This window comes from Rhynchophorus ferrugineus, unplaced genomic scaffold (assembly GCF_030347505.1).
Source record: "Rhynchophorus ferrugineus isolate W39M unplaced genomic scaffold, kcgeb_rfMv2 rfM1, whole genome shotgun sequence".
NCBI lineage: Eukaryota > Metazoa > Arthropoda > Insecta > Coleoptera > Curculionidae > Rhynchophorus > Rhynchophorus ferrugineus.
Genome location: NW_027472580.1, coordinates 41,737,607 through 41,764,839, shown reverse-complemented (window position 1 = coordinate 41,764,839; position 27,233 = coordinate 41,737,607). Strand labels below are relative to the sequence as shown.

Sequence of the window (27,233 nt, the reverse complement as noted above, 5' to 3'; positions counted from 1 at the left end):
AGTTGCAATAATTTATTCTACACAATAACGTAATGTAACAAAGCGGGCACTAACAAACAGGAAACTATACCACTTTAACCCTAAAAAATTAGTTTATAATCACACAGCCATAAAATTAAAACAAACACAATTGTATAACAGAAACGGAAATTTCAAAACTAATAAAGCGACAAAAAATCATCAACAAAAACCGGACCCGTGCACGGAGTACAAGCGCCAACGCAAACTATAGGGCGCCTGTGCCACGCGTTTCGTCCCATCGAGATACTCCCGGTGGAAGTGAAGCTGAAACCAGTCTCTATTTCGGTTTCGGTGGTGCAGGACGCGCATCCCCCTTCACCGATTACGCCGTATCAGATTACGTAAATAACTAGGCTGCGATCTACACTTTTTTGTTATTTTCAGACTCTTTCGCTGTCAAACATTGTTGAACCGTTTTTCTCCCTGGTGTGCATGGAGTGATCGATTTTAACTCCTCTAACTTATGGTCGCAATTTTTTCCTTATTAGTTAATTATGTGGGGTGAAATTATATGATCGTGTGCTCGTGACTTTTCGGTTACTAATTAATATATATATTTTAAAACGTTCGTTGTTGTTGACATATTAACATGAGGTGCTTGTGGTTGCTAATTAGTCTACTGTCTGTTAGTGTTAGAAGTAGGGAACTGTACGAACGAATAGGTAAGCAGATTATATAAAAATTATATAATATAATGTTTTATCGGAACTTTTTATAAAACGCTAGCAAATAATATCAAATAGTGTTATTATTTGCTAGCGTTTAGCAGTAATAATTAACAAATATTCGTAAATGTTTCGTATAGTCTAGTGACTGACTAGACTATACGAAAATAGAAATATGACTTACAACTACGCTCATATTTTCGATCAAATTATATTTAATTTAGCAATTTCTAAGATTGCTGAAATATTATTTTTATAAATGCTGAAGTATTTTAAGCCGTATTGTACTTATACATTTACTTGTTTAATAATTTTCATCTATTATGTTATTAATACTATAAAGCACTATATTGATTAATATTAAATCATTAAATTGGTTGAATTAGTGTAAATCAATAATAGATTCGTTAAATATTTTGCTCTAGGGATTTCCATATATATGTTAATTGTACAGGCCAAGTTTTTCCGGGTAATTTTTTAAATTCAGACTCGGTCCCTGGTTTCCAAGTATAAAATACAATTTTGGAAATCAATCCTAACAATATTTCATAAATTTATGTGGTATAGGTATAATATATAAAATTATAGGTATCTGTGGATACAATAGTGGGCATAAGAATTAAATTAGTGTTACAGGAAAAAATCTATAATCTACATCTGTCTTTCATTGATTTGTGAGATGTTAGAATTTACAGTCTTATATACTCAAGAATATACGTTATAGATCTTTTTATCTTTTTCATCATCAGGAAATAATATATATTTTTTAAATTACTAGGATTTACTGTTATCTAGCCGACACTTATCAGCTTTTCAATCAAGAGACTAGAATCAATAGTTGTTGGTAACATAATAATTCGAACGATCCTCACCAAGTCGTGTCACTGCTAGCATTGGGCCGAGCAGTTCTGGACTTGGATGGTATATGATGTTTTGATTACATCTTTTCACAGGTTTTCATGTATGCTATATGTATGTTTTGTCAACAAATGTATCTAAATCCGCATAATTTCAGTTTTTAGAAGCGTTTATTTAACATCCATTGGCGGTTCTTTATCTAACGAGTTTATATATAATACAAGTCGATACTCTGGTCGAGCAGTAGCAATAAAATCTTTAACTTCAAGAAGGCTATCAAATAATCTTAAAAATATTATATAGTGATTGTATATAACATTTTGAGACCTGTCCACTTCAGTAGCATAATTAAAAAACATAAAATTATTACACTTGGGTATGCGAACTGAATTGAACAAAACACAACTGAAAAAACAAATTCTCTTAAGAAGATACAGTAAATAGGTAGACATTTATATGCGGACTTTAAGAGTTTCACTTCTCTACTCTTTTATCTTGATTCTATTTTGATCTTTGATACTTTCAAATGGGACTCCAGAAATCTGATTGTGATAGGTATGAACCATTTACTATTTAGGGTAGAATTTAATAGGAATTTGGACTTTCCAGCGTACTCCTGAAGGTTAGTTCTTCAAATTTTGAAACAGGGATTGCCCTACGTTGCTGATGTTTTACAATTTTATAATTTTAATGTTTTGTATTTGATTTATATTGAAAACTGATCAGACCTGTTTTTTTTTCTTTTATATTCGATAACATCCACATATTTGATAATAGATATTACAAAATAACAATAAGAAATGCATTAGCGGGCTTAGTTGTCGCAGTGGTCAAAGCGGTCCTCCTACGGTTGAGATAGTGGCGGGTTCCAATCTTGGTGGGGCATGGATGTTCTTTATATTTGTGATTGTAATTGTAAATATCTTTATAAGCAACAGTCGAAAATCTGACAGGGAATAACCATCCCAGTCACGGTAGTAGCCAGGCTAGTTAAGACCGGATGTCTTCCGGGATGGCCTCTAAGTAGGTCACTGGCCAGTCAGTATGCTTAATGCCGAAAACATTGGTTCGGAGCTCACGTTTAATAGTAGGTCAAGTCTAGAAAAAACCTCGTATGTAAAAAGGCGAATTTAAAATATACCAAGAGAATGCAATACATTGACATAATTTGTACTGAATTATTTTCGATTCATCTTATAATTTTTAAGAGATTATCTGTCATGGTATCGACGAGCGACAAGCGAAATCATTAATTTTTAACCCCTTTATGCTTTCAAATTGTTTATATCAATATATCACAAAACGTTTGAAAGTTTCAGTTAAAATTAGAAATTTCAAGTCATATATATAGTAATAATTCTCATTTTATATCGATGTATGTTTATATTAACATGTACTACATCAACACATTCATCAAATATTAATTTGTAATTCCTATATCCTGTTATTTACCAGTGTTTCATTATTTAACTGCCTCCAATATAATGTGTGCTCCATTGATTCAGTGCGTTTATTGATACTTATTTATATAATATTTATAGCTATATTAAACAAGTCTTATATAAATTAAAATATAATAGGCTTAAAAAGGTTTCAACCTAAAAATAGATCTTATTTACTTGAATATTCTGGAGCGGACCCTACCCCAATAACAACTCCTTTCATTCAGGAGATGTTGTAACGATCTTGAAATTTTCTATTCGACCCTTCTCTGCTCTCTTGTTATCCATTGACAAAGTAATTGTCCCTGATCGTCACTTTTTCATTCACTTTTTTATTGATAAAGTCTTATGATGTCGAACTTGTTTTTCCTTTGGATTTGTAGGTTTAGTTGAGTATTTGTTAGAAGGAGTCTGTTAGAATTTTCAATAAAGGTGAAATAACAACAAAATTTTTCTTTTTATTTGAAACGTTCATGTGTACCAACATGTATGGAACATATTTTAAATATACGTTACATTTCATGTCCGCTCTATCACATAGATCCCGCTGCATTTAAATAGGCTTTGTTGACTTTCAGGGCATCGGTCAATTTCGATGACAATAGCATTATAATGATGCTATACAGTACAGTTTAATCGTTCTCTCGTTTAATCTCGTGATATTCGTCGAAAAATTGTTACCTTTGGGTTTATAAAACAACTGCAACTGCCATAAAACGGCAACAAAGTGTCACTACCAATATTCCTTTTAATAATATATTTTTAACATTTCAGTACAAAAAAGTGTCGAATTGTTAAATCTGCGAGGCAGCGTTACCAACTTGTGAGGAATTCTAATCCTCGGGGGGTCTCATGTTGATTGATCAATGATTTTGATATCTCATCGTTAAAATAATATTGACAGTCCAGATCCGAACACTTCTACTAGCACTGGAAATACCTACATAATTATTGCAAAACATATTTAGGTCACTTATGGTTATCGAGCGACTCTATATTTCAGCTCTCTCCATACGTCTATACCATATTTCAGTTATATAAATTATTATTGTTAAATTTTACACTATTTTATCATTTTATTAACAATGTTATTTAATGATAACAATAACAATATATTATATTAGCATTTTTTTTTCATTTTAACGGGCGGTCCCAGACAACCAACTATAAAAACATTCTAATCTAGTTTCTACAGAAGTCTTCTACGATCTATTGTAAGATTTAAATTATTTGAACTGAAGCTTTTGAAAACAATTTGTTTCAATGCAGTTTTTTCTTTTATAGTCTATGATGTATGTGTGACCAACAAAATATATTATTTGTTCCTGGCTATGGTGAAAGTGTCAATCAAAAAAGACTACGGTCTGCTAACTTCATAAGAATTAACTAAGTTAAATCTTGTGCTAATATCTGAAACGCTGTCATCAGCAATTCAACACACTTTCTAAATTTGAACAAAATATGCATTGGATTAAAAACTAGAGAAATTATGGACAATTTGAAAAAAGATAAAAATATACCTCTATATTTAGTAAGCCATTTGATTTCAGTGATATTTTACTTTCTTTTGTATACGCTAAAATCCATCAAAAATTCAACATATAAAAAATGTGATGTATTTATAGTCGTATCGGTCGAGCGAAAATTCAGTGGCCTAAAAAATTAATAACAAAGAACCTCAATCGATTATATACAGAATATGTAGTATTGTTTCGATTTATTCCATATTATAAAAATATAGAAAATAAATATTATTTATAGGGTTAAGAGATATTTAGTATTATTTTTTTCTCTCCAATTTAATAAATTGGCATTGACAAATCTGCCACCAAGGCTCTTAGAATATATAGCATTTTATTCTAAACAGAAGTTTCTCATGTCCCCATCCAGGTGGGAGAGAATTACCTAAACAGTATTATTTCGTAATAGTATTAATACGTATTTATTTCCTCACCTTCAAAGCATCCCTTGGGTAGAATGTATTTATTCCAGCGTCTATTATAGCCCACGGAACAAATCTTAAATTCCATATCTGGATTGAGATTTAAAGATCTCTTTTATTCAGTTTTAATCAAACTATCAATCCACACTACTAAATCAGTACTTATTTGTTCCTTATTAAAAGAAACTGCTTTTCACGCATAAAAATTTTCAAAAAACGGGTATAGCCAGAAATCAGAAACATCAACTCTAACAGTTGGGACAGATGCTGATGATTTTTGTTACATTTATGAGATCGTACGTTCTCTTGAATATATTTTTTAAGGCAACATTTATATACAAATTTTTCGTCTCGTAGATTCAGAGAGTTCCAATAATAAAAGTCAAGGCTTCTCGATGTAAAATTTCTCAAGTATTGCCAACATCTGATACTAATAGATCATATTTTAAGTGATAATTAAGTTAAAAAAATCTTAAATCAGAAATCACAAAAAATCAGAAATTATAAAACATCGTAATTTATTTATATAATATATTACTAACAATAAAATGGATATAAATTCATCATCATTCATTTAAAGATACTCTATTGACAATAGACTCCATGAACGGAAAATTAGTACGCATTATATTTTATGCCTGGTGGAAACTCCACGATTAAGCGAAACTTTGTTATTTTACACTTCCTGTTTAAACTGAAATCCAGTATAGTTTTATGGACAAATTATAGTTGTTTTGTTTATATTTATTGAAAAATGTATCCCTCAATAAAGAAATGTTATATTCTCATTATAATCGATCTTTATTTTCTTCAGTAATATCTTTCGTTGTTTTGGTGGTACATTTTTCTTCTGTTATTTATTAGAGTCACCATTTTTACCACCTACTGCTTAACGTAAGCTCTGAACAATGGTCCTCGGCATTAATCCAATCTACTGGCGAGTTATCAACTTTGTAGATGTTCCCAGAAGTCATTCAGTCTTAGCCAGCCTAGCTACTGGAGGGATTGAGATCAATTTCCTTGTCAGAATATGAACATCTGCATTAAGTACAATCACAATTATAAACGTTCACGAATATCAATTTACGGCCATGCCCCAGTCGTATTTGAAATTTAAACGAATATCGTAAAGGTAGGACTACCGCCCTGTCGCCTTTACCACTGCACCAACCAAGCTAGAACAACATATTTTTAATATTGGTTTCGGTATAGCTTTCTTAACCCCACTGGTTTGGTATTTTTTACTTATTTTGAAGAAGTTGTAATGACTAGATTCAAATTGCTAAAGTTATTTGAAATTATGTATTTAATCATATCCAATCCATAAGTTGTGCAAGTAAGATTTAAGCAATTTACAAGATATAGCATAACTAGTATTAAATCGTCTTGGGTCATATTTTATATGTTTCCAAGTTAAACTACCATCATTTCCTTCTAAATCTGCTGACATCCTAATCTTCTGATATTTACTTACCTTTGTAATACAGAAAACTAATTTGTAATAAGGGCTACATTGTTATTTTTATGTAATTGGAGAATAAGTGTAACTGATAGACAACAATAAATACAATGGCGAGTAAAATAATTAAGAACACGAAACGATGCTCTTGTCAAACTCAAAAAAGGTCGCTTAAAGCTCGGCGATTACTCTATTTTACACCAAAGCGCGGAAAGTCGTGTCGTAAGCTTGGTCCTCCAAGGGCCAAAAGGAAGATTCTTTGGAAGAGATTACTGCTAGCTCTCTTGTGAGGTCGGTTTGGAGCAATTTAACATTTAACATATGTTACAACTTTACCAACATTTGATAAATTGATAATATTTAGCCTAGAAACGAAGCTAAAATTATTTCAATGAAGTCCAATGGAGTTTATAATTCATCTGAGATGCGACAATTATATCACATTTGATACACATATTTATTGAAGCAGATTTTGTTACTTTAGACATGACTGGCAACTGAAAGGTGAGCGAATTCTTTAAATACTTCTGTAGCGCAATCGACTTTTTGGATGGAAGACACAGCAAACAGCCCCCAAAAATACATAGATTAAGGTCATCGAAAATAATCTGGAAATAGCATACTGACATTGCTGAGGCTTGAACGGCTGCACAGTCAGAATGTGATAAAGAAAATTCTACGGTACCAGCATCGGCGTATTAGATGTGAACTAGACACTCTCGCCAAGCACCGATTAATGATGATGATGTGTCCAAAGAATGTACTTAATCATTTTAGCACGGTTTAGTGTATATCTTTAAACTTGCTCAATCACTTATTCACTTAAGAACTTACAGCGTCCCTCGGCAGTATTTCTTTACCATTTAGATGAAGTAAATGAAATTATAATCTTTTTGATGACTTAAATGGCAAATATCACGATGGCGACAATTGTTGATGACACTGCTGTTCTTGCTGTCGGAGTTAATATCATAGGCAAGTGACAATATTCATAAATGGACCGAAACCTAGAAAATAATAATTAACGAAAGTAAATCTGCATGTGCAATTTACATATAATCAAAGCTCGCAAGTACCAATATCAATAAATAATACTATCATTCCATATAGAAACAACGCTAATTGTCTTGGAATTAATCTTGATGCAAAACTTCGCTGGAAGAAACATGTAAAAAAGATGAGGAAAAAATTGCAGTTCAAATATGTAAAAGTGCTTGGTTAATTAGAACAAAATCACATTTATCAGTACATACTAAATTGCTATTATACAAGTAAGTTTTGGGACATATACGGACATATCTAATTCAATTATGGGGATCTTCTGCGAAAAGTAATACAAATGCAACATTTTTTTTCCATAACAATGTCGTGAGAAGCTTATATTTATGTGGGTGTACACAGATAGAACAGGACTGACTACTAAGACCGAGACCTTCATATACCGTCATGATTAGAATTCTCATGTTAATATTGAAGTTATATTTCCTCTTGTATAATACCAAAACAGACACACTCAAAAGAAACAAACCATCTGGAGTTGTGTAGTGTATTTCATTGATCTGCATCTAATAGAAAAGCAGCCTTGTTGATACATAAATATTATTAGAGACAGACAGGGTCGATATGTCCTATGCAACATATCTAGATTTAACTTAGAGGAAAGATAAGTTGTAGGTTAGTCCACAACGGCTAGTAATGATACAATAAATAATTAAGAAGGTTTTCCTTAAACTAATATGAATGGCATTAAATGATAAACTTAAGGCAGAATTCATATGCTGAAAGAAATAAACAAATATGGTAACAATGGGTAATATTTTGAAGAACATTTGTTGAACTAATTTTTCTGAACAAAATTTAAAAATGCCCCTAACAACTAATTCGTAGAACTTAAATACACCAATTTGTTACAGTATAGCAATATGTAATTTTACAGTTTTACAGTTTATAAAATATAAACATAAATAAATAGCACAATTTAAATATGACTCTTCTCTGATGTGATTAGTAACTATTATTTTACTGTTCATGCCATGGGAGGGTTCTCTTACCACTCACGAATCATAAGAGGAGCAAAGGTAAATATTACATGTATATATTTTTTCCAGAACTAATTGTAAAATATTTGTTAAATATTTATCTAGATTCAATATATTTCAATGCCCAGGTGTGCGTGTACTACAAAGGAATTAAAAACAAATTAAATACGAAATTTATATTTCCGGGGATACGGTTGCCAACGAAAATCAAATAATTCGCGAGCATTTCCGGTTATCTATTTCAGTGATATGTGTAAAATGTTTGAACAATAAAACACCACGAGCATTAGGGCGATTACGCATATGCCACCTTCCGCCCTTATATTTCGTCGACGTATTTGCAGACACGTTTTAAATGTTTTTTCCTCAGTTGCGTTCTGTTGATATTTGAATATATATTTTAATCGGAGAAATTTTTTCAATCGAGGCATATTTGCTTTTGGTTTATCGTTATTTATCGAGTTTTTTATTTTAACTAAGTATGATAAATAAAAAGCTCAAATTGGTCATTTATTCATGTAACATCTAAACCATTATGCTTCCGCTATTTTTCATCCTTTACTATGTTCAACTGTAAATAGTTCGTAAAGAAATCCTTTTACTTGAGAAAAGAAAATAGTTTAAAAATAGCCAACTCTATACCTTAACTGAAATTAAGGATTTATTACAATAACTTGTACAGGTTATGTACGATATTTTTAATGACACTATAATTTTAATTTAATTGTTATTTGGACAACTTAAGTTAAGTTGTATAACTCTTACGCTACTGCTAATTTTATTAGAAGTCACAAGCATCTATTTATTAATCGGCTTAGCAAAAATGTCCTCCCTTTTTGAAAAAAATTGGGGCAAATGGAGGTGTGAAAATTGGAACGGTTAAAGCTTATATCGAAGAATTTAGGCCTAATGTTTTTGTGTAATACGCTACAAACAAACCCAGCGAGTAGTTGTGCAGGCTAAGAGCTCGCCGACAATAATGCACTAAATTCTTTAGCCCTAGTGAGATCGAATCTAAACTAAGACTAAGGTTTTTGAAAAAAGTTAATAAATGAAAATAAATAGAGTGTTGGTGAAAATTAAGTATGAGTTTGTTTTTTACATTTGAAACTATATTAAAACGAAAAGTGTCTGGTTAAAAAATTATTATACCAAGCTATTTAAATTTAAGCTGTTATATAAGATTTTATGTTATTTTTGGTAATTCCCATATTGTTGAAATTGTTAAAGAGATATGACATCTTTGTATAAAAATCAATTGAGAATAGTTTGGTCACGTTTTTTTGGAAATTTTATTTTTTTTTGTAGAGAAAGCAAATGAATGTTCGCGCGCTTTATCCAAAGATATATGAGGTGTGATTTATGTGAAAATTTAATCCCAACATATACTAACAAAGTTTGAGAACAACAAGAATAGTCTGTTTCTTTGCTTACGAGATACTTAGATTCTCGAAATCTGCTTTTGATATAATTTACTGCCTAGTGAAGTAGGAGAAAAAAAAGGTACTTGCAGTAATATAATATTAACGTTTAATTTGTGCATCAAGAATTAAAATAGATATTACTTAGAATATAGTTTCATAGAATTTTAATTCCTGATTTGTAGGAGGGTTGTTAATTCCCACATATGATATAAGAAAAGTGGAAACCAATAGAAAGGTGAAAGCCATAGAAGACAAGCTAAAGATGAACTTTTTTTAAAACTTTAGGTAACGAAATTACACAGAACATTATACAGGAGATATGATGAACACATTTTATATTTGAACATTTTAAAGCATTAATAAATATCAAGGTTTTTAGAAATTAATGCAATATTAAATGTGACTATATAATATTATATATGACATTATATGCTTTGAACCTTGTAAAAAGTATTTTAATTATTTACTTTATAAACTTAAATTCTGGGAAATTTATTGTTAATTTAAGGATTGTCAATAAATTCGTTTAATATACATTATACCCAAATACGTAGTACTTTTTTTATTTATTAAACCATACTTTACTATGTATATAATATAAAAGTAAAGAAAGATCATGTATACTTATATTTGATGGTCTGAAGTTATTGGAGTTTTGAAATACAATTTTAAAATATTAATGTTATGTGTATTAATAATATTCATGTATTAATGTTTTATTAATGCTATATGTCAAATATATTTCTGATCTCATATTGAAAATACTGTGAAAACCAGTTTTGGTAACATGTCATTTTTAAATATGTCCTTTTACTTTATTATGAAGGAAACATCATTTATTTAATACATTTTGGTCTAATTTTGGGGGCAATCACGAAGTTTATTATAAACTTATTATAAGCTAATAATTCCTCAAGTTTTTTTTCGATCCTCATTGGATCGTTTTAATATGGTTAATATGTACACATATTCTACAAACTTTCTTAGGGCCAATCAACGCTGCTCCGAAACCATAAACAAGAATTTTTCAAATTACAATGTTAATGTTTTGTTGTCGAATTTCAACTCAGTAACCATTCTTTATGGAGTCCAAACACATTTTTACACTTTCAACAACTGTATAAGAATTTAAGTCGATGTTTGATTTGCGATTGCATGAAAACTTGATATTCCACATTCTATAATTTTATTTTTTGGTGAGAATAAATGTGCGATGAAACCGATCAAATGTTTTTTAATATGTTTATTGATTATTCTCTCTCATATCCGAATTATTGTTTTTGGCTTCAACTTTTCAAAAGTGGAATTGGAAAATGGAAAGTGGAATCTTTCAATTTGGATGGCAGTGGCAGAGAATGGCAAGGAAAACCAAAATGATCCAAAGACAATAGTTGCAATCTATTGCCTTTAGATCATTATGGGACTTGTAGGACAAAAACTCAACTTAAGCTGTCAAGAGCTTAGAAGTTCAAGTTATCAACTATTTCTATGGAAATCGATGGGATGAGATTTAAAAGGGTGGACTTACCCTAGAAGAGCCACATCGATACCTACACGGAATATTCACATATAGTACGACGTATCCTTGCAACATACAAGCGAAAGCGAGTAACAGAGGGACAGCCATCCTCCTACATAACACCGCTTGGTCGCACATTCTGAAAGGTACCGTGGCAGTTTGAATAGGAAGTCCTTCCTCATCCAGCGTATAAACCAGACACATGCTTCTGAGTATCACTTCTTCAGATCGATGTAGTATTGCTTGGCTAGCATTTAAAATACTGCATTTGAAACATCGTTGTTTTAACATAGTATCGCCATGTCGCTAAAGAGATGAGTTTTTTAGAAAATGACGAAAATATTATTAATTTTTAAAATGTTCTTTTTTAGTTGAACGTTTCATAACTGGTAGTTTATGAATCAGTTATCACATATTTCTAATATCATAAAAGAAATAATATCATAAAAGAAAACAAATGTACGAAATGTAGAAAAAACATCTATCATTGAAGTCAAAACTTTAATAACTTGTTAAAAAATATGAGAGGAGTATGTTTGAATAAACATGTGTCTATTAAATATATATTCATTAATCAATATATTAAAATGATTCACATTCAAATGATTTGGTTGGCGCAGTAGTCAAGACGATAAGACTGTCATCCTACTGTTGTTCTTGCGGGTTCGAATGCTGTAGAGACATGATCGAAAATTTATTTTTGTGATAGTCCAAAAGGCAAGAGTGCAAAATCCAATACCGAAAATGATACCAGTCTCGCAAGTTGGCTACAAAACATGTGGAATTTTTCAAATAGGTTTTTAAATGAATTTTAAAGGTTGTTCTGTTTTCTTAATATATACTTTTTAAAAAATGGATACACATTTTTGGTACTTTTCCACTGGCTTGTGATTGTATTTTATTTCCTTATGTACATTAATGAAAAATATGTGTATCTAACCACCTTAACTAAAATCGATCGTTCAATTTCTGTGTTGGTTTATCTCCCCGGCGATTAAGCGCCCATTTTGTTGAAATAATATGCATGCATTTACGCCCTCCTAGAGAGCAAACTGCACACCCTCCACTTATATTTATCGTCCCGACGCCGCCTGAATCTGAAAACAATGCCCCGGGAAGCTGTTACCTAAAACCCGGACGTATTCAATAAATCCCCGTAAATCTAATAAGTACTTTTCGATGTATTTTTATGTACTCGGCGCAGTTTTATGAGTTCAGATGCGAATGAAATCCTCATTTGCCGGCAAACGCTTTCATAGATTTAATCGCTGCTCTTTTGTTTTCTATTAGAATCCACTTATCGCTTTAACCTGATTTTGTTTTATACCATTCGAAATGCATCCGATCGCTTCTTCTTATTTTAGCTTTTTTTATGTTTCGGCGATGCATTAGAGTGGATGTTGATTTACAGAAAATAGATATCAGCTTCATATTAAAACATGTGCTAGGACCGTAAATTCAGTTTCATTTATTATTAAAATACGTCTTATATTACATATCAATAGTACAATCCTAATATACATATGAATATATTACAAATTAAAATTAAATGAGACTATTTAACGTAAGGTTAAAAGAAACGCTGGGAACTATCATCTAAGAACAGTCGAAAGAGTCAATAGTTAAAAAACTAGAATGGAATAATACCCCACAAATATTTTATCGTATTTTAATATGTTAATTGCTACTTTTAAATACTATACTATAATAAATATTAAAAACAATACAATAGAGCTTAGGAAAACGTAAAAAACTGAATATGTACAATAACCATAAATAATAAATAAAAATTAAACTTATGCCTAATCATAGAAAAGAAGCCATGACATAATTAAAAATGATCGCACAATAACTACTGGAGCCCCTTTAATGTAAATGCTTTATTTATTATTGAACGAAAGTATTTTTTAACAAAAATCGATAGAGTAATCGAAATATTACCTATTATGGCCATATAACAGTCAAAAGTATTTTACTATTTATCATTCACAATTTTAATCTTTTTAGCCTACTATATTAACGATCTGGAAAAATATCGTTAAAAATGCTGCTATATACACTATATACAATATATTGTTATTTACAAGCAAACTACCAAACAATCATAAAAACTATATATATTACATATAAATCTATGTAAGCATAAAATGGGTATATTTTTGTCATGGTCGCGGCTAGGACGACAAAGCCAGAGCGTTAAAAATCAATCGGATGAAACTACTAAAAGAAAAAAGAGTAACTAAAAGTATACAACTGAAACAGTCGATATTAAATAGTAACACAATCAGTCCGACCGAAAATAGTGACTGAAAACAGTCGACTGAAACAGTTACTATTAAAAAGTAGCAAAATCAGTCGAACCAACAATAGCGACTGAAACAGTTGATAGTAAAAAGTAGTCTATTACTAAACAGTCGATAATCAATGCCAGTCGAAAGTTCCCCACGCTAGTTAAAAGTAATTGTTTTTTTTTATGATTAGGCATAAGTTTAATTTTTATTTATTATTTATGGTTATTATACATATTCAGTTTTTTATTATACACGTTCGTGCAGTTTGGTTCACTTCAGTATTCTGACTTTATTCGCGTCCATTTTTAACGGCTTCCACGTTACTGTTGTTTGGTGACCATTTATCAAGCTAACTGTTACTTCATAGATCGGTCTGGCTTCAAAGTAATAATGCAGTTTTTCGTGTGTTATCAATTGCATTATTTTGGTAGCGTCGGATTACTTCTCGGTTTTATGTCTTTGCACAAACTTACATTTGCATCCCATAAGCCCCAATAGACTTTATGATGATGTTTATTATAAATGCAAACAACAGCTTACACTGTATCCCATCGAGTACTTCATTATCTATATTGAAAGGGTATTAAAAACATTACAGTTCGTATCTTTATTCGATTCGAATTTATCACTATCGTTTTCTTTATAATTACCTTTCAGATAGATCTGAATGCTGACGGTAATCTCTGTGATAGCATCGTGATAGCAATATTAATAAAAACAAATTGGTTTCCACCGCTTTGATGTGAAAAATACTGAGGAAATCGTTATAGAGATTTATAGATATAACATTTTTAAAAGACTACTATATACACATATCCGATCAAGTGAATTATGTATGATGTATATAGAGACATTAACAATAACTGTAAACCACTGCTGTATTCACCAGACGTTAATTATATCAATTATAAATCACTTGTTTGATTTGATACCACATAATCTGTCTTAGCGACTCTTTTGTAGAGATACTCGGAAAATATTTTTACTTTCTGTGATTCGAAAGCACTGGTCACTAGTGATCGATAATATTTCCATTAGCATTATATCATTATTATTATTATAGTATTACATTGTTATGATTAAAAATGTGAGATCTTCTTTATACATAATGTACTCAGAAATTTTGTTTGCTTCAATAATGTACAAAATTATCCACAGTAAAGCATTGACATCTTTAAAAATATTAATTCATAGTCCAAATAAAGATAACTATGTAATAACACACATTTTCGAGTAATTATAAATAACATACAGTTGTTATCATAAATGCATATGTCACTCAAAAATTAATTCTTTAAAGTCGATTATTTTATTGCCATCTGTTTTTCACCTAATATTTTCGTTCTTAATTTCATATTGTAAAGAAACATATAGACAGAACTTAAATTATTACTGGATCTGGATTTTTTGACATTTGGATATATTTTTGAGATTATATTTCAGCTGCTCTATCAGTATCCAAGTTTTAAGCCACTTGGAGGAACTTCACTTTCCTCTTCCAAATACACCATCATAATTTAACTCGCCTTTTCACTTTGACCGCTTATACTATTTTATTAAACCACTTACCTTAACTATATATTAACTATATATATATATATATATATATATATATATATGCTAGGACCAAGTTGAAAAAAGACTAAAAGGAAATATAACAATGTTGTTTATTGTGGCTACACTTTATTGTATGATATCCACCGGCAAAGATCATTAACACGAAAATTTTCTATCGAATTATCGTCGCAGAATTAGAAGAGAATATCACCTCGGGAACCCAGGTGGAAATACTTTTAATTCTACAGTTTGGTAGTTCACTCCCAAATACAATTTTATTTTTAAAATGATGGAATTATTTAATGAAGACAAATATGGCATATAAGAAGTATGAGAATTAAATGTGAATGGGACAGACAAATATCTAGAAAAATTTTCGAATTCTTGAAAGAATAATTGATTTTAGAAATTCAACTCAAATTGAAATAAAAAATGATATAATTAAAATTGGAGTCTGTACGTAGGCCAAAATCAGTGCCTGACGACTGATTATCATGTATAATTAATTTTGAAATTTATTTATAGATATAGTCTCATATAATTTCAATTGCTTTTATTACTTTCGATTGAAAAAAAAACAGTTTCTTTAATCTAAAAAGTCCGAAAAACCGTTGGGTCATTAATTAATAATAAATAATAAATAATTAAAATTGTTTTTGTCTTAATAGAATTCATAATGTTTCATCTCTGGCATGCCAAATATTTCAGCTTTAATATATAATAGTCGAAAATTATTTATAGATTTACATCGTTTTCCATAACTATATTTTCCAAATATATTTTAAAGTACCCGAAAAGCTTTTATGAACCAGAGCTACTGCAACATGTATTACGCCTAACTGCCACCTTAGATACCATTATAAAAGTTGTCTCAACTGATTAGTGGTTTCTCCGCATCAGCTTTTACACTTGCATATGGAGGACAACAACTAAAAGCAATTACAAGAATAGATTTACATTCACACTTTTTATATTTCTTATTCATTTTTACAATAAAAGTTGTTTTTTGTGTTCTAATGACAAATGATGTTTTAATTTGTAGCTTCGTTGTGAAAAATCAGTAAAATATGTTTACTGCTTTACTCTTTGGTATATTCATAAGAAGTGAGGCCCTGTTTGGGTAGATCAGGACTCATATGTAGGAACAAGTAGAAATAAGAAGAAGCACAGTCTAGATTCTCAATTTAATTTATTAAAGTATGTTTTCACTAGTTTTGTTTCACACAACATGTAATCGAGCATTGGTTATGGTAAAAAATAACATTGTTGTTATGTCTTTCCTCGTTGGTAGTTTATAGTGCAGTAGTCGTCTTAAACGCACCAATTGTAGTTGTTCCTCATCGATAGTTTTATTAGGTCTTAGCAGCTTTAAGTTTGTAGCCATGGATATTCGGTATGACCGTTCATGTTGATGTTTATGCATGACCAGATAGTTCCCTTGATTTTTTTCCTTTTCGATTATCGCAATGAATCCACTTTTCAGCACCAGTAACAATGTGTGTAGAGACCTTTCCGATTTCGAAACTGAAGCAGCATTTCCCACATAACCATATGCCTTTCAATGTCCATTGGCTTTTATTCATACCACACAAAATAATCTAGCTTTTATAATATTTCCATGTTATTAAAACGATTGGAAAGGGCTTCTTGTGTTATTCTCAACATTTTCGCATTTTCTACTTACGTTTTACATGGATCATCATAATCAATCAATGTTTTGAAATCCCCATTATCAGTTTTTTGCCTGTCCAAAACACTCTTTGTCTCAGGTGTCAAAACCAGCAGTTTTACAATATCGAAATCATTATTCGCCTTTTGGTATAAATGGGCCATGAATTGCATAAGTTTCACACAGCATTCGATGGCCTTCACAGCCGCCTTTGTCTTCAAACTCAAGTAAAAATGGAACATTTGTTGCAAATTCGATTTACATGGTACAAATTCAGCCATTTTCAACGCACTCAAAATAATTTTATTCTGACATGACGCATACCAAATGACATTGAAAAGTGGGACTTGTCAGTGGGATTTACAAATGTACTTTACAAATGCGATTTAACGCACAATAATACCATCCGTGGTAAATTATTTAAAATTAATTTATAGGCCGATATCTTAATTTTCAAGTACCTATAATTTGAAAAATTATTTTATGGGTTAAAATAAAATATAAATTTAAATTATTTTAATTGATGTTGTAGTGTAGATCATATAGGTAAAAAAAATATGGCCAATAAAGTTAATAGGAAATAAAAATACACCTACATAAAGTATTTTCATATTTTGGAACACTGTTTTTTTCAGCTCTAATAAACATCCCTGAAAACATGTTGATTTCTATTTTTGGATATACGTATCAAATTATTTTCCGTAGTTCTTATACTGAATTTCGCGCTGAAAACCAAACCACTAAAATTGAGTTCGAAAAAATATACCGCGCTTTTTTATAAATACAGTGATTTATTGTGATAGATTATTATTTTTTTATTCAGATGTTATCATTATCTGCAGTGTTGTATTCTTATCAATATTTCACCATACGTTGGAAAATATTAGTCACTAAGTCTCGGGCTTGATATATAAATAATGCCTCGTGTTTATAACAACTCTAAAACAAATGTCACACTTTCATGCAAATTTAGAGTATACTTTAAGAGCTATAGTAATTTTAGTGACTCCACTTTTGTAATTTTCAACATAATGTACAATAATTTGTAAAAGATGACTATATTGCCAATCTATCAGATCTGATTAAGAGATATGGAACTACTGGTTGGTTGCAGTCCACAAAAAAATTTCTAGTAAAAGACGTATTTCTCATGGAGGTAATTTTGTTACATAAACTCTTCAGCTTAAGTATTATTGCCATATTAATTAGATCCAGTGCTGCATAGTATAAAATAAGTTGAAAAAGGTAAAGTGTTTAAAACAACATGAACCTTAATTTTGTTTAATTTTTTTATTTTACGGGAATATACTGCGACTTGCTGAACGGCAAGCACAAAACAATTGAGCTGATTCAATTCCTTTTAAATGTAAACCCAGCCCTTATGTCTAGATCTCTCAGTCACCACCACCAAAGGCGAAAGGGATGTACGTGGTCATTATCGAATAACTGGAAAGCTGTAGTAGAATTATTTGTGAGTATCATCTGCACTTTTGTTCCCCAATTAACTCAATTCGCCTTTGGTGGTTGTACTCCTTGAACTGCAGTTTCTTTACAAATTCCAGTAGATTCCAACAAATTCTATCCGACTTTGTTAGCGTTATACCCTGAACTGCGTTGGTTTTGCTAGTGATACACAAACTAGGGATGATTTTCAATGCTAGAATGTTTTCTAATTGGGGCAGTTTATGGCTGGATGTCTTTGAGCAATCAACTTTCTTTGGCCCTACAGTTTCAACTGCGATACTTTTGGCCATACGAGTAACTGCGGAACAATTGCCAATCAAACGTCAGCTGTGTTCTTTTCATTTAGTTCTTTCATTTTGCTTCTTGAATTCTTTATTTAACAGAATTATATCAGAAATTTTTTGTATATATTTCTACTCGATTTTTACCTTCTAGATATTTTGTCTCTAATCATTTCATAATAATTTGGACTCGACAATAGGATAATTATTTAATTACACTCAAGATGCTGTGTTTGCTGTGTTGTAGTTTATCATCGTTTTCTCATTGGAACTTCTACTAGCTATTGATATGCCGTATCTTTCTTCATATCGTTTTTCTGTTTCTAACGTTTTCTGTAACACGTATAGGCACATTGTTTTAACTATTATTAGAAAATATATGCAATACATCAATGTTTGTTATTTTGTCCAAAACTCCACAAACTGCATCCAACAATGTTAAGAAGCTTGTTTCCAAATTTTTGTATGGCTTCTTAAAAAATCATGGGAATAGCTATACTAACAAACAACACAAACACTTATATTTGAAATTTTTTAAGTAAAGCAGAATTGCATCTAAATATTTAAATATACAGCTGATATCCTTTCAAATACGACATGTATCAAATTACTTTTCAATTGGTTCTATTTTCATAATTAAAATTTATATTACAAGTTTTATCACAATCAGCTAACGAACATTTTTATATAGAAGATAGTTTTCCGTCAAATATAACAAATGTCAAATAACATTCTAAAATTTTCTATGACCAACTATCAATTTGTTATTACAGAATATTTATATGCTTATTTTTAAACATATGATGGGATTATTAATTATATTTTGTTTTTACGTAATATTAATAATTAATTCACTAATCCAAGTAATTAAGGTTAAATGTAATGTAGTGATCAAATAACAGTTAAAGTAAAATTTTTAGATACGCTTTAAATTGGCTGAATCAAATAACATGGCAACTGCGGTATAAAGACAATTAAGTGGAACGAAGTTTGCCGGATAATAATGTCGAAAATTATGGTTTTAATCTAGTTGGAAAACAGTTCGAGTTTGCTTTTTACTGCGCCTTTTAAAGTGTCTTCTATTTTCCCACGAAAAGATGGCCTTTCTCGGACTTTCGCTTAATTTTAAAAGGTATTTTATCCCACACCAAGAACTATTTCAGCGTGTGTAAGGACGTTTGTATGTCTGTCATAAATTTCGTTTTTGTCATATTTTTATATTCGCATTTATGATTTACATGCTCTTTGCTTATTATATTAGAATATTTTTTTAAGTAGGTAGGGATTACGGAAATTTGATACTACTAATGAATTATGAAATTACTTGTGAAGTAGGGCGCTGGGCCACGGTCTTAAATCTATTGTAATATTTCATATCTTCTACACACAGCATCTTAGAGAAGCAGACGTCTTGGCCGATTTCGTTTATCAGTTCTGCAATAGATTCCACTTCACATGGAAAATACTTTCCTTATTAACTTCAAGCGTCTTAAATGGGAACTAAGTATCAGGAAGAATGTTAGAACCTTAAACATCTATATCAGCAAATATCAGATTCGCCAAGAAGTTTGTAGTATCATACTGAATGCCATGTCTGTTTTTAAGAACTTTTCGCAAAATTGCATTCACTACAATGTTGAAAATCAGTTGAGAAACAGCAACTTGATACTCTAATAAATTTGTTTTCAGTAAACAAACAAAATATTTGTACTATATGATTTCGCTCTCGAAAGCAGCTGATAGAACTATCGTAATGTGTGCGGATTTATTTCTTAAGGACATGTTCAGCTTCCAAAGCCATCCAAAGTGAAACTCTCGGAGGAAACAGCTACTGCAATTTTACATTTTGCTATCTTTTATACAACATGACCCACTTTATATATGCCCCATGCTCCGATGTCGAGCTTATTCGTTGTCGAAAAACGCTTTGTAAAAAGATTTTTCTGGTTTTTGTATATATTTTGATACATTTATTACATTGACCTTTTGATTGAAAAAATTCAAAAAGGTAACATGACAACTGAGCGCCAGATGAAACAAAAACACCCTATTAGTTTGTTGAGATTTTCAGAACTCTGGCAGTTCTTTGACAGAAATATCAGACAAGAGTGTAGAAGACCAGTTAATAGTATTGTACAGAAACCTGCAAAACACTAAAGAGATGAATTTTCCTACGCCATCTTTTAATGAATGTTAGGGCTTATTTTGATCTTCATGACATTAATATTTGGAGTTCATAAAACCTATTAGTAAAATTAATCCTAGCTTTTCCACCTGTAAAATAACTTCCCTATCTTCGCCGACAATAATGGAGCTGTTAATGCATGACACCAGTTCTCTGTGTTGGAGACGCTTCCACCACTTTCCAATGGTGTCATGTATGGCTTTAATAAGACTGTATGGTATCTAGTACCATGCTGGCGTGAAAAAAACTAATATTTTCTGTATCTTAATTATTTAAATATAATGTTTATCATGAGGTAGGAGTATATTAAATAGGATACATAAAAATATATTTTTTATTTGAAAAAGAATATCTAATTATCCGAATATGATAAAATGCCGCTGCAGATGTGGTTCCAAAAATAATATCAACAAATTACAAGCATTTTAGAATAAAGGCCTGAGAAGTACTGTCAATGGATCCGATACTGAGGGAACTTACCTCCATAATTACCCAACTGGCACGGATGAAATAAAGATATTCATAACTATACATGAGATTCACTATTCCTATGTTAACATCGGAATTTCGCAACGCTTGCAGTTTCAAGAGAATCAAGCCGTGTGCTCTTTTATACATATACATATATATATATATATATATATATATATATATATATATATATATATATATATATATATATATATATATATATATATAATAGTGTACTAGATGGCAAAATACTGAAAACTGCTACTACACTATATTTTATTTGGAGTTATGTAAAGACCTCTGGGCTTTCTAGATAAGTACCTAGCTCTAAGTCACTGTAGGGATAAATTGTAAGTCGGTCGGCAATGGCTAGCGATAATATATTAATCAATGAAAAATGAGGAATGGCCCCCAACATCACGATATTACAAACTAATTACTGTTGTGGCGACCGCCACGACCCTGAATGGCCACCAGGAATTCATCAACAACAACTACAAAGGTTGGCAATGCCTGTGGATTGGTACCATGCAGTTCCAGGTTATAAAAGACCATCACGACGACGTCTCGCTCTCTTTTCTTTTCTCCATCCCCTTGTAATAGTACTTCCACAGCGCTACCGTACTTCCTCTACCTAACCTAATATCCTTTCAATTCTCCCGTCGAACACATGTATCATTTAACATTGAAATAAACAGTATTTCCTCAACCAGTGTTCTCGTACAAATTCCTTCCAAAAATAGTAGTGAGTGTTCTGACAAATAATCGCAGCGGCAGCTACACATTTCGAGCGACTGACCAACCCGACGAACATTCCTACACTGTCTTCTTTGGAATTAAAACTTGGCGCAATATACACACACATTAATACACACTATTAAGACAATAAATTGAGTACTATGAAATCTCAATCAAATTTATACAGCATAGTTATGAAATAGTTTAATACTAATGTTTATTCCAAGAAAATGTCTACGTACTTTATACCCTAACAATAAGTCAATATACCGCCTACCTGTATACTTATTATAAATACTTGTTTTAAAATGGCAATAGATATAGATAATCACAATAGATATAGGTTTAATTCGGAGGCAATGTCACAACATTAAAACAGTTTTAGAGCTAATTATTTCAATTTCGTAATTGCATAAAATTGGATTAATCTCAAATTTTTTCCCTCCAAAGCCAACCGGAAGCTATATGACATTTTTATTACTGATTAAGCTCAAAGCTTTATTGATTCCATAATTACAAAGGCACCCCCCATCGGGTGCCTTTAATGTACCTCAGCTCACAAAAGCGACAAAACCGGTATTAGACCGGTTAATTTTCCCAAACCCTAAATAGAAAATCGCGTTTTACGAAATATTGAATTTTTTTAAGCGCCACTAATATGATTTGCATGAAAAGAAACGGTGATGTAGTCCATTGCGATTGTATATAATGCGTTTTATGTAAGCTTTTCGTGACTCTGTGTTTAATTAATTGATTAAAAGTCCGGCAGTTAATATGAATCTAATATCCAAGAAAAAAAAACGCAATTTACAAATTTAGGTTTAATAAAACGTAGATTTGCAATTAAAATTAAGAGCTGTTTGTTGAGTTTCAAGTGTTCATCTTGAAATTTCAGTAAATTTCGTGGGCCAATTAGAAAAGTAATGAAGTTGTACTAAGTTTGTCGTGACCAGTTAATGATATTATATTTTGCAAGCAAAGATGGAACGATTGTATTAAAAGGTACCGCTATGCAATTTTCTTCTTCTCAGTAACTTTATATTTGATTCTTGATTCTAAATCAAGATCTATACTTATGCAAACAACGTCAGTTTATGTGAGAAATTGTATGTTACATAAAAATATTAACACAGAATATAGAAAAATTGAAGGGGATTTTAAATGTACACAGTTATAACATAGTTACAGCTCCGTTACTTTCCCGTTATGCAATTTGATACGAGAAATTGAACTTAACCTGATTTTTGATTATTCGATCTAGGTTGTTGTTAATTTGTGGCGACTTAATTGAGAAATTATTATTTTTAGAGCGTTATTAAAATATTTTGAGTCCTATCATCTTTATAGTATACATTTTCGACTGGCTATAAACTCTAATGTCTGTTATTGTAATGGATGTACATAACTAATAACTCAATTAATTAAATTTAAATATAGTTATAATATAGTTATACTTAATAAGAGTATAACATTGAAATCAGCAGAATTTTTCTCTATTTATTATTAGGCAGAAATAAATCTACAAAAAGTATATTTAATTTACTTTAAGTTTGGTAGGTTTCCAATTTGTACTGAAATGTATAAATGTTTCTCCAGAACATCCTTTAATTTTCATTATTTCTATTTAGACAGACAAGAAACAAGCCTTTTATGATGACAGGAGAGTATTTTAGTAATTAATTAACCAGCTATATTTTGGCTTTTCTGTTTAACAGAAAAATGATGTACAACAAATAATACAACAAAATTGTTATAATTGTTACTTTTACAATAAAATTTTCACTAAAATGATACAACTTATATAAAATTGAAGGTAATAATTATAACAATAGGCAGCTAATTTACATTTCTTTATACTCGATGTTACTAATATTAGAAAATACAGTAAATTCCCATTTCGAACGCTAATTCTGTGGTAGTTGAAACGTTTTTGTATTTGTTAAATATAAAAATTGTGATATTAGGTTGTATTTGTCATGTGTTATCGAAATTTTTCGTTAAACTTTTAATAATGCATATTGCAAAGAGTCTTTATTTTAAGAGATCAAGAGTTTTATGGATCTTGATGAGGATGTTTTAAGAGCTTTTCGTTGGCTTTGTGATTTACTGAGGTCATATAATGAAGATTAAAGATAAAATAATTGTCATTTCACGAATTTAAATTAATTTAGGTTAGATGGTTATTAGGAATCGGGTTAAACAATCGACATTTGGATCGTGTACTATCATTATCTACAGGTTATATTTAGTTTATATTTTAGATTATATGATAAAAATAATTCGATGAGTTTGGTATCCAGAATACCAGTCGGCCGCTTACTGCTGTTATCGACAAAACATTTTTTGTATTGTGGCAATTTTTGTTCCCCCGTCCGATAGATTTACATTTAAATATAAAATATAATGGTTTTTATTTAAAATCTTTCTGTTCATAAAATGTAAATTTCCACTATCAAAAATCAATATCAAATCTAATACTAATTTATATACAGATATTTACAGTTATGGTATATCAAAAAGCCTTTTAGTAGTCAAAGATGTAGTGAAATAAAATGATAATGCTAAGGTATAATTTTCTAAGAGTGCATAAATAAGGAGAAAACTTATAAAATCTCCCTTGTACTAATTTTGAGAGAGAAAAAGAAAATTATATTTTTTCGGTTTTTTTTTATACAAAAACAAAGTCAATTTTATATTTCAGTGTTTCTTAGCATTTGCAAAATATCATTAAGTGGAAGAATGGTACCATGTGGTTCACTTATTTAGAAATAATATTTACATAGTAACATTGCATGGTTATTATAAAGTATAATTTAACAATATATAATATAATAAAATATAGATAATATGAATAACACTTTGTTATAAAATTAACGATTGAAGATTTAATATTCACAAGGCTTGAACAAAAATCGATAGTGTTTGACATTCGAAACCAATTATCAAGCAGAACATATATCTAGCAGTTGCAAAGGTAACAATAAAAAAGTTATCATCGTTATAAAACGTTTACTTATCATAGCTGCTTATAAACACGTTTTTTCTCGATGTTGTATTTTATTAACTGCATATCAGTCTATATTAACTCATTGATACATTTTTTCTTATTTAATATTACTTAGTATATTAATAATTTATTTCCATTATTTCTCAGTCAAAAATATATTACTATTTGATATTCCTTTTTTTTATAGAATCCTTAAAAACTGAACAAAATATTTCCTTAAAGTCGCTATGTTAATATACTTTATTATTTTGCTGTGACGATTACTAACTGTGACGGCAAATATGCCTGTGTTGAGAATTGATAGAAATATTCGAAATCCTGCGGCACCAATAGCACTACTTGAGAAATAGTCACTTTCCCCACCTATGAACTGATGGAAATAATGATTTATACTCCTCCATATTAATTTAGCCAATGCGCGTCATAAAAATTTACAACGTAACATGTAAATAAAACAATAAAACAAAAATTTTAGTACATCTAATACATATATTTCCAAAGGACCTAGACTACAGTTAATTAAACACCCACAATAGATTGTGGTTAAAGTTGTTTTATTACATTTGTAATGACCTTGAGAAATGTCGAATTTTACATCGTGGAATAACTGTCTAAAAATGCCCAGAAATATAATCCCAGATGTTGAACACGGGTGCTAGCACCGCCAACTATGAAATGACAACGTTTATCGGATGTTATTGAAGGGTATTTTCGGTCATCGAGTATCTGACCAGTGTTCAGTTTAGACATGCCACCATCCATTGCCCAAGCTCCGTCACCAGGCTCTTTTTTATACAACTTCAATAAATAGCGGTCACGTAATGTAAACACCACTATTTCATTTCGTTCCTAGTCACATTCTTTATTTTAATTTATTTTAATATTACTATTAATGTTATCTAATGATAATAGAGAGTATATTTACCTTTTACGTCTAGCTCTTATTTCTCTTTCTTCACGTGTTTCCTCGCTAGGTCATTTTAGTCATTTTTATAAAAAAAGGTTCTTTTGTTGCTACCTGTGTACAATTTCCTTTATAAAAGTAAGTTTAATCACTACATTCTCTCTATTGAATTTTCTACACCTGCAATAAAGTTAGTATAAATTATCCCCTCTTAAATTCTAACCTAATACTCACGTACTGCAATATGATTTTCTACAGTTATCCTGTATTAACAATACACTCAACTTTATTTTTTTCTGTTATTGTCACTCTTTGTTAGTAATGCATTGTCCCAAAACCCCAGTTTTTTATTTTCGTTTCGTTTTTTCGTTTCTTTTTTTGCCTTTAGTCTCTATTATTCTATCAGAATCATTATTCAAATTTTTATGATTTTAACGATTCCTCGATCACTCAATTTTCTTTATGTCTGTCTGATGTAGTTTCTGAAGGTGTTATGGTATACAATGCCTCATACAGTACTTTTTATTAGTCTTATTTCTTAGAAAGTAAATTACATAATAAACAATCATTTAATATATCTTTACCAAGAGAACAAACACTAACTCAACTCCAGGAACAAAGTTATGATTGTTTCCGCCAATGAACAATAATATCTGCGATTAATTATTAAAAAATAGTATATATCTATAATCTATATTGATATTTTGACAAGAGTCGTCTAATGTTCGATTTTGAAATATGTCTCGTATATATATATATATATATATATATATATATATATATATATATATATATATATATATATTATATGTTAAAAACAATATCTTAAGATCTCTTCTTGGATTACACTTATATCACTTAAATCTTATATTTCATAACGGTGTATGAAGAGAAGACTTACGTGCATCGAGCGAGGAAAATCCGCTCCAAGTTTAATACGAATTTTATGATTTCACAAACTGTATTTAACTATACCTTCGACGATATTGATGGTGAGCATTGACTGTTTTATTGGAAGGGCTATAGAGTCACTTATAATTAACGTAGATAATTAATTGATTTTGATATGAAACCAGAAAAAAATAAATAACAGGTTTCTCACAAAATTTATGTTAACTAATTTATTTATGACGAAATAAACAATTAAATAATTATTTAAATTTGAAAAATTACTGCCAAAATATCCGGAAAAATTTAGTGGAAAACAGATGTTTCGAATATACCTAAAATATACGCCCAAAGGCAGTTCATATGTAGGTGGCGTTCCGCAGCTATTTCCGTGGACTTTGAAAAAACT

At 30.3% G+C, this 27,233-nt stretch overlaps 1 protein-coding gene across 1 annotated transcript in view; it reads left to right on the top strand.

Annotated features, from left to right (window-relative positions):
• Positions 1–324: 324 nt before the first annotated feature.
• The window catches only part of LOC143197466 (acid sphingomyelinase-like phosphodiesterase 3b), a 449,763-nt gene continuing 422,854 nt past the window's right edge, over positions 325–27,233 (top strand). Inside the window, exon 1 of the mRNA XM_076405998.1 lies at positions 325–683. Within this exon, the coding sequence (XP_076262113.1) occupies positions 611–683 (73 nt within the window). The 5' untranslated portion in view covers positions 325–610. The remainder of the gene's footprint in view (positions 684–27,233) is intronic.